Here is a 9993-nt window from a genome sequence, read left to right as displayed (position 1 = left end):
AGTTTAATATTAAAAAAAAATCAACAAATATAATTTTGAAAAATAAAAAAATAAAATAGAAAAACTATGTGGGAAAATACCGTAACAATCCATAGTATTTTAAAGGAAAAAAATTAAAAAGCAAAATTTTTAACCAACTCAATATTAAAAAAAATAACAAATATAATTTTAGAAGAAAAAAAAAAGAAAGGGCGCAAAAAAAAAAAACAAAAAAGTGATAAAAAAAAAATGCATTGTGGATTGCTATTATAATCCACAGTGCATTCCCCACACCCTTTAGCTTTTTACTTAATGTTAACGACATTTAAGAAAAAAACCACTCTTTTCATCCATGTAACAAACAAGTCCCAGAAAAAAAAATATTCACATATCACCTTCCTTCCTTTCTCTTAGTAAATAGTGTGTTAGGAAGAGTGGTGGCTTTTATAATTACAGTTGGTAAAAAACTAAATTAGTTTTTTTAAAAAAATATTTTTTCTTGTGGTTAAGTATAATAAAATATATATTTAGTTAAAACTGTGATTAAAATTATTATTGTCTAAAGAACAATTTATATGTTTTTGATTAAGTTGCTTTTTGTAAATGCTTGTATTAATAAAATTATCAAGAAGGACACATATGAATTTTCAAGTTGTGAGTAGCATTTGTGAGCATTTTTTTTTGTAATACATTAAAAAATAAAAACGTTACATTATTGTTGTTCTTCAATCATCTCATTAAACTATCTGTTATTCCATCATGAACATAATTTATTCAAGAAGGCCTCTGGTTACCCTGGCTTTGAGAATGTGGAACAATATAAGCTAAACAATCATCATGAATAAAATTAGGATTGCGATCATATTTTGTAAATGCAACATCTTCTTGTGACTTTCTCCTAATATAGTTATTTAGTGTCATTGATGCCACTACAATATACACTTTTGATTTGTACAGATATGCCGGCATGTTTTGTAAAATTCTCCATCTTTATTCCCACACTTCAAATGCACGTTCAATGACATTGCAAAGTGATGAATGTGCATGATTGAATCGCTCTTCTCAGCTTGTTGATTGCCCTCAACGCTAAAAATTTTGAAAGTGATATCTCTTACATTTATATGGACCACGATATTCATACTCATTTGAGTATCCAACATCAACCAAATAATATTTTCCTGTAATAACAAGTAAGAAAATTATAGCAAATTTAATATAAAAAAAATATAGAATAAATATCTTTTTAAATTTAAATAACAATTAATTATTCTTATATATCCTCCAGAAAAATACAAGTATCATGAGCACTACCTTTCCATCCTGCCTAAACAAACGTGAATTGCATATTAAAACTACATGCAGTCATTACATTCTATGTTAGCACACATTTTCTACCGATAAATGGTATTTGATTTTCTTGAGAAATAGAAGCACGAACATGTTTGCCATCTATTGCACCAATGCAATTCTACAAAACAAAACAACAACCAACATTTCATAAATAATGGCTAGCAGAATTTGAAACTAATTTTTGTGTCATTAATTGTTACAAACATCATCTGTCTAACCTTAAAATGAGGTATTAATCTCAGATTCATCACAATTTTTCGTGGAGTGTTTAAAAATTCAAAGTCCTCTCGTTTAATTATATCTACCACAAGCAAACTAATTGTCTTCAATACTTCATTAAAATATCGACTCACAATTTCACTAGAATGTTGAAATCTTTCTTAGACTTGCCTATTTGTTGCACCTAATGCAATGGTGTACAAAAATACTGTCACCTTCTTAATAACACTTATCCTTTTCAAACCCATATTATGTTTCCAAGCCATAACAAGGGTTTTGTAACGTCGTTGCATCCACCTAAATATGTTAACACACCATTTCTAGTGTCCTCGTACGACTTCATTCAACCATCTCATCCATGTGTTATATGAAATGATATAAGGTTCTATATGCACATAAGTAGCATAATATATGTGTAAAGCACCAGTGGTGCTTAACAATTGTTTTTTACGATCAAACTCTCGTAGCCAAAACAATTCATCCTCGTCAATATTAGTATAATTTGCATCTTCGTTTTCATCACTATCATCATCATTGTCATCATCATCATTAGTTTTGCTGGAATCATCCCCATCATCACCACCAACATTAACTCCTCCATTACCACCACCATTATCATCATTAGCAGCTCCACCACTACCACTGGTACCACTATAATTAATATGATCAATTACACAATTCATCACAGTATCATAATTGCCGTCATAGTTAACACCAAACATAGTATGAACTCATTTATATGTCATATCTACCTACACAAATTCAATTACAAACATTTGTGTTCATAACAATTCATATCTTAAATAAAATAAAATAAATCCATCACTTTTTATATATCAATTGACAACATTATTTATCAGTTTGAAAGATATGGAAAAATATAATATCATGTTATAGATTAATAACATCAATTTTATTCACAACATATATGGAAAAAGAAAAAAAAAATTAACTTCATGTTTTTTTTACGGGTTTGGAAATGGTAAGCAAAGGATGACAGAAAAATACGCACTAGATTATATGCATGAATTTTTCATGTGAAATAAAAAATTCAATTAACTGTCTTTGACTTAAATATATGATTCGACTAGAAACTTCATTCGATGTCGCATATCACTGAAATGCATGTAAGCAAAAAACCATTATAAAAAACTAGTTTGAGGACAAACTCTAATAAATCATATAATTTAAGCTGAGTTTAAGATTTGATTTTAGACAGAAAGATCCATGGAAAAATAAAATAAATTTATTATTTTTTTATTTTGAAGACAGTTTGAAAATCATCTTTGTGATTTCACAAATATCACTCATATAATGAAGTGTATAAACATGAGATGTAATTGTAATGCAAATGCACAAAGCAAATATGGAACAAATACCGGTTTGTAATTACTTTAATTACTTTGTAAGGGCTTTGAAACACGCAGATAAATCTTCATAGTGATTGTACAACCATGTTACAAAGCAAGCAGGGTTAGAACAAAAGAACTTCAGATGATATGCATTCTAGTTCTAATTTAACAAGTCCATTACCACGAAATATACATTATTTAGGTACTAGTATTTAACAATCCAAATGCAGAACAGGGAAAGGGAAGAAACGTAGAAGATTTGAAACATACCGTCTATTACTCATACCCACACAAATAAAGCATGGAAACCATGTTAATGGCAAAGTATTTCAAAAACCCAGAAAAAAAAACAGACAAGAAATGAATGAATCAAAATAGAATTACCAGATTTGTAGCGAAACTCAAAGTCTCAAAGTAAATGTGGGACAGTGATCGCAACCATATTGAGCGAGCTTTTGCTACCAATAATAGTTGAGTTTGTAGATCTACAAATAAGAAAAATAAATCAGACATAATTTGATATTATTTGATAATAAAATAAAACTGATATTTAATAACTTGTGGACACCACTCTCCTCCAAGCACACAAAACCACAGCCCACTCTTTTCTTATTTCAAATCACAACACCACTCTTTTCATGATGAGCTCTTAGAGTATGTTAGGCAGTGTGGTAGTGGTTGTTTTTTAAATAATTTTTCGTGCTAAAATATATGTTAATAATGTTTTTTTTATTTTTTTAATATCAGCATATCAACAATTTAAAATATATAAATCATATTAAATTTTAATAAAAATAATAATTTTTTTAGAAACACGGTTTCAATAATATTCCAAACGATTTCTTAGTTATGTAGCATTGATTGATCCCCAGGGAACAAATTCAGGGACAAGCAACAAGGCAAATTCAGGGACCCAACGCCTTGGAAAACCGACCCGTGTGTCAAATATGTGAAAGAACAGTTCATACAGCTCTTGACTATTACCACCAATTTGATTTCCCATACCAAGGCAAACATCCTCCAGCTGAGCTTCCAACAATGGTGGTTGGATCTAACTCTTTCTACAAACATCAGGTTTGGTGTGCCGACAGGGGAGCAAATGCTCATATCACATCATAAGGATGGAATGTCACATCAATTCTTGTTTTGAAGACTTTAGCTCGCACAAAATCTGTCTGTATCCAGCTCAGTCAAATAGGTTAGAGATTTTTTAAGCTTGTCCATCAAGGAAAGCCAAACAATTACCTTTTTATTAGTCAATCTGTCAGTCTACGGTACCTCTGTCTTCATTACATTCAGATCTTTGGACTTCACCTGTACCCTTTAGATTCTGCTACTCAAAATTCAAATGATGAAATGTCAGTCGGTTCCTTCTCCTCCATTACAGATAGAACACTCTTCACAAAACTCATAGATTGATCGCGTTTTACCCTCATTCGAATTACCAACTCAGACAAATCTTGACGGTCAACGGAGCATGAGACAACCCCTTTCCACAACCATCATCACTAGGTCCCAGACAGGTCATAATATGCCCAAAGAGTTTCCTAACTACGAGGTTTATCATTCTTCCACTAAACATCCTTCGTGTGTGTTCTCTAGTGTTTTAAATGAACAGGAACCTCCTTGCTTTTACACAAGCAATGTCTCGTCCAGATTGGCGTGGAAATTAATATCGTAGTGTTTTAAATGATTTATCATTGTAAAGTTTCTGTATAAATCAATATCAATAATATACTGTCGTGCATTGAAGTCAAACACTACTTTCAATCTTCCCTCTTTTAGTTTTACATTTTCAACCTCTTTGTTTAGTTCCCTTGAAGAAGTTGAAACTGTTTTTGCGCATGGCATGATCTTAAGCTTTCTATTTTTACCATTAATAACAAGATAGGGTGTTTCTTGAACATCTTTAGGCACCTTTTCGCAAATCCTAACGCCACGCCCTTTGATCCTTGAAATTGAAGTACCAGCGGCAAATATGTAGCCACAAAACGCACACTTGAAAGGGCAATCATCCAACTTCTCCGCATAATCCCATAATCGATCGCTAGTCTTGACCATTTCCTCCTTTTTGCCTATAATCATATGGAAAAACTCAGAACCATTAACTGAGAATGGAGCTTATTCTGGTTCAAAAGAAGACAGCAAAAATTTGATAACTTTAACTAATTTCTGTTCAATAATTGTCCATCAGGTGTCACAGAACCTATCATGCAAGATAACAGGTTGTTTCCGGAACACCAACAGAAGTGCATATTCTACCATCTATAATTTATTCGAAAAGTACAAAAACTCCACAGCAAGCATCATTGCATATTATAATGATCAGTTCTTGAATTCCTTTGGGAGGTACTGGGAGATCTCTTTTTTTATTATTATTACAATGAGATATCCCGTTGAGCTACAGCTTAGAAGATCTACTCTTTTACTGATATTTCAGTTATGCAGCCGAACTTCCTAACTCTGCATTTAGTAACCTGGAAAGAAAAGGATCCGTGATTCTTCCTTTCCAGCCATAGTCATCGACACCAGTAATCATTGTATTGTAAGTTTTATTTTTATATACACACTACAAATATGTTGATGTATTACAGATATTGTTTATTAAACACAAGTACATTGAAAAATTCTAAAACCCAGCCTGAACCCAAAAGAGCAGTAGAAAGGAGGGCAGAACCAAGCAATAGCAAGTACATGTGCATGTAAAATTGAGCAAGAATGAGAAATGTAGACGTTCAATTCATGGTATTGGCAACGTAAATGATATAGCAACGTTACTGTTACAATCCCAATAGCCTTAATGAGTTCAGTGGAAGAATTCATGACTTCAAAAATAAAGCACAAAGATACGTTTTCCCCAAATCATCCAATTATAGAAAATAATAATTCGATAGAAAAAAGGTAATTACACAGATCATAAGGGGGAAAACACGGACTAAAGGAATCCCTAGTGAAAACGAATTGATGCTGATGAGAGTGAATGCCATTATCTTCTGGTTTACTGCTTGGGAATTGCATGATAGCATATCACATAAAAATTATATAGAGGGGTCAAAGGATATTCTTATCATTTGGCTGGTCCCACTCCACAGATTCCCACCATTCTTTTGGATACACCTGGATTCTTCCAACAGATGGAAGGCCATTTTCAAGCGGGGCTAAAGAGAGAGGTATCCTCTCTAGCTTGATGCAGTAAACAACTTCAAGTTCTTGGAGAGCAAATCATTACCCAACTGCAAATGCTTTTCAGCTATGATAAATTTCTCAATTTCAAAAGCTGCAACTTCAGCAGACTGTCTCGTTCGGCTGCTATTATCTCCCCCATTTTGTCACAAAATTCAACTTCAATCACTTCCAGGTTTCTGAGGCTCTGTAACAAGCCAGAAGTAAACAGCTTTTTTTTAATTGGACAATAATCACCTCAATTGTTCCAAGACAGGAGAAGGGTGCCATTAGATGGCAATGGTTGTAAAGAAGCTCCTTCTCTGCCAAAGAGGACAAGTAAGTTCTTCAACCAGTAAAGATGAAGGGTTTCAAGTCTTTCAAGTATATCGGTGGAAAATTTGGATAACGAGAGCAAGCAGTCTATACCATCACACTCGCAAATTACTAAAGACTTCAATCCAGTTGCTTGTACATTGCATAAGTTTCTGGCATCATGGCATTTAGCAATCAACAGTTTTTGTATGCCTCAGGAAGTGCTAGAAAATCTCCTCTCAGCCCAATATTGCAGTTATATAACTGAACCTCTTTACTTGTATGTTTCTTTGAAATTGTAGAAAGTATAAAATATGTTATGACATGGCCACCTAGTTGTCCTAACGTGAACGTACCTGATAGCTGCCTCTCTTCTAGAGATTTTTGGAGACACTAGTTGAAATCAATGACATCATAGAAATGGCATTTCGAAGATTCCAGCATCCTCAAGCCTGCTACTTCCTCCACTTCAACTGATCTGAAACCTCCCAAAGACTGGTGCAGGCAGAGAAATTGTAAATTGGAGAGATTAGATAACATAGTGGCAGGAAATTCCTTGAGTCTAGTTCTGTCAAGATTAAGATACCTCAGATTGCACAGCAATTCTAGCCCATGAGGCATCTCTTCAAGTGTAGCACAACAGAAATCCAACATCTCCAATGTCATGAGCTTCGCTAATGATGGTACATGTCTCATCTTGTAAAAGCCCATCAGCAACGATGCAGTGAGACACGCAAGACCAGCGACGGAACCTGGTAATTCATGTATAGCAGTAAAACAGAGGTCAAGAACCTTGAGCCCACACAATTTTTTGAGAAAAAAATCCGTAATTAATTCCAGTTTGTAGTTTCCACATAACAACAAGGTTCCAAGTTTGGGATACCTTGGTGAAAGGTTAGACGGAATTTCCTTGATGTCAATTTCCATTAATTACACTGTCAACTGTCAAGGTCCTCGGTCCATTTCTCCTCATCTGGGAATTCTGTTAATTGAACACCAGCTTCAACCATGGCTCTTGAATCATAATTTGGAGGGCCATATCCCTGATCAAGTCATGCATCTTGACATATCTATAATCTTCAGTTATAAAACTCTCCAATAAGCATGCACTCTCGAGTTTATTAAGCATGGAGTGGCCCTTATCAAATTGGGATTGCCTGCTCCCTATAGCGTCTATTATTCTCTCAACAATCAAATACTCTATCACTTCATTTCTGTTGATCTTGGAATCCTCTGGAAATAACGCACAATGTAAGAGACATTGTTGCAATGATGAATCATTCAAGTGTATGTAACTAAATTTCAACATCCTGAACACCTCAAGTTCCATGCTACTTTGTCCAAGTTTTGATTCTTCCCATTTCTCTAGTACTTTCCTCCACACATAAGCATCTTCCACTCCCCTCATGCTTCTCGCCAAAGTTTTAATCCCAAGGGGCAAACCAGCACATTCACTCGCAAGAAGTTTTGCCAAAGGTTCCACATTGATGTCATAATTCCCTAGTTCCTTGGCAAACAAACTCCAAGCCTCATCCTTAGAAAGAGGCTCCAACCTGACCACGTTCTCTAGGCAGCCCATCCATTTACAAACATCTGATGATCGAGTTGTAAAAATCAACTTGCATTCTCTCTCTCCAATAGGAATTCCCACCTTCTCTGCGTCAAAATGATACCACAAATTATCTAAAATCAGTAAAGATTTTTGTTTTGAAACGAATGCTTTTGAAAGTTTTACAGCCCTTCTCTTCTCATCAACTTCATTTGAAAGATCCAAATCAATGTTTTCGGCAATACGATTCTGTAACTTATAAATGCTAAAATCTTGTGTTACTGTAATCCAATAAACATGACGAAAATAGTTTGGTCTTTTTAGAAGCAAATTATGGATATGCGTCACCAGTGTTGTCTTGCCCATGCCCCCCTCACCACAAACACCAATAGTTAAAACCTGCTCGTTATTTAACAGAGACCAAATATCATCCGTATTTCTTTCAAACGCTTGACCCACTTGCTCTGTTGTCGGCCATGCATCTCCTCTTGTCTCGTGTACCCCTTCTGGAATCAAATCTACAGCCATGTTCTCTCTGCCACGATCCAAATCATCGTTCTCCGTTGACAAACCATATATCTCACGCCAATTTTTTTCAATTGATTGACCAACTAGGTCCGTTCTTGGAAATGCATTTCCACTAGTCTCATGTGCATCAACAATATTCCCTTCAAGAGAGCTACTCATTTTAACAAGCTGGACCAATTCTGCAGCACTCTTGTTCTCTATTTTATCGGTGCTTTCAACTTCCATTAGCATCTCTTCTACATCTCTCGCAAGAGTTTCAAATTCTTTCTTCTCTTCTTGAGAAGAAGTTGAAATCATATTAGCCACCCCATTATTGCTTGAACTTGGCATGGTTTTACGTTTCTTTTTTGTGCCATAAATAGCTAGGGAGGCTGCTTCTTGGATATCCTTAGGCACTTTTGCACAAACATTAATGCCACGCCCTTTCACTCCAGCGAAATGCGACTTGATCCTCGAAATTGAAGTAGCAGCAGCAAATATATACTCACAAAACATGCACTTCAAAAGACCACCAGTCATCTTCTCCACATAATCCCAGAAGGGATCATTCGGTCTAACCATGTTTTACCTCTTTTCAAGTTGATTCCTACATACACAAACAAAATTCATTTGAGAAGAAAGGAAGTTAAACTGGATTAACTGATTCAAATTAGAATTTCTTTTCTTAACAACTAATTTACAAGGAAGTAGAGGGTGGTGATTTTGCCACACCACCCATATATATAACGGCACACTTCACAATAGTGGTGTAAGATGCCGTTGTCGCTGAGCTTACAAGGGGCATGCCGTTATAAAGAAACTGTGCGTTAGAATCACCACCCAGAAGTTGATGATACCAAGAGTCAACAAGCCAACCTATAAATAAACATACAAAAGGTATGAGAAACAAAAGCATGTGTAGTTCACCGTAACTTCAACAGACAGCAGAAAATAAAACAAATAAATAGGAGCATGAAATGAAACGAAACGAAGACAGCATAGCATACCTCCTAGCTCTAGCTGGCCGGCTGGGTTTGGTGTTGTTTTCTTCTTAAAAGATGTTGAGGCCAAGAAACGAACAGGCAAAGCCAGTTGCTAGAATCTTCACCTTCAACGAGTCCACCACACGAGCTTTTATCTTGGGAAGATGCTGGTAAGAAATTAGCATTTATTGTCGACAGACCGCCGCCTTTGAGATTACGTTTTGGTTAAGATTTCTCGTCGTGAGTGTGGTGAGTAAAGGGACAAGTTTCTTCTCGTAATTTATGTCAGCTTCATTTGAAATTAAGCTCCAATTCTGGTCCTCGATTTTGTTTCTTTACCGCAATTCGGCCCAATTACAAATAATCCAGATTGAATTAAAACAAAAACAACCAAATCCTTCCCACGTTATCCTCTCGAATTGCATCATCAGAAAAAAATTTCACAGCAAGAAAAGCATCGTTGAAGAATTAATAAATAATTAATTTTGGTGAAAGCGAGAGAGGGAGAGAAAAAAAAGGTTAATTTACGAAACGTGAACAACCGGGCAACAAGTAAAACTGTTCTTGTCTTCTTCCT

At 34.9% G+C, this 9993-nt stretch overlaps 2 protein-coding genes across 6 annotated transcripts; both read right to left on the bottom strand.

Annotated features, from left to right (window-relative positions):
- Positions 1–5639: 5639 nt before the first annotated feature.
- Positions 5640–9661, bottom strand: LOC118058573 (putative disease resistance protein At4g10780). Of its 5 annotated transcripts, none has more exons than XM_073411594.1 (4): positions 9441–9661; positions 6964–9309; positions 6734–6872; positions 5640–6385 (listed from the first exon to the last, which is right to left on the bottom strand). In XM_073411594.1, the coding sequence occupies exon 2, from the start codon at positions 9013–9015 to the stop codon at positions 7363–7365; it is 1653 nt and encodes a 550-aa protein (XP_073267695.1). In that variant the 5' UTR covers positions 9016–9309; positions 9441–9661; the 3' UTR covers positions 5640–6385; positions 6734–6872; positions 6964–7362. The 5 variants fall into 5 exon arrangements, with proteins under 5 accessions (XP_073267695.1, XP_073267691.1, XP_073267697.1 ...); XM_073411590.1 differs by having other exon boundaries at positions 6734–7129; positions 7261–9309; XM_073411596.1 differs by having other exon boundaries at positions 6734–9040; positions 9135–9309.
- On the bottom strand, positions 6771–7304 carry LOC140955266 (disease resistance protein At4g27190-like). Its single transcript, XM_073407478.1, has one exon. The coding sequence runs from the start codon at positions 7302–7304 to the stop codon at positions 6771–6773; it is 534 nt and encodes a 177-aa protein (XP_073263579.1).
- Positions 9662–9993: the final 332 nt, after the last annotated feature.

The sequence above is a fragment of the Populus alba genome, chromosome 1 (genome assembly GCF_005239225.2).
Source record: "Populus alba chromosome 1, ASM523922v2, whole genome shotgun sequence".
In the NCBI taxonomy this organism is placed as follows: domain Eukaryota; kingdom Viridiplantae; phylum Streptophyta; class Magnoliopsida; order Malpighiales; family Salicaceae; genus Populus; species Populus alba.
This window is presented reverse-complemented; position numbering and strand designations above follow the sequence as displayed.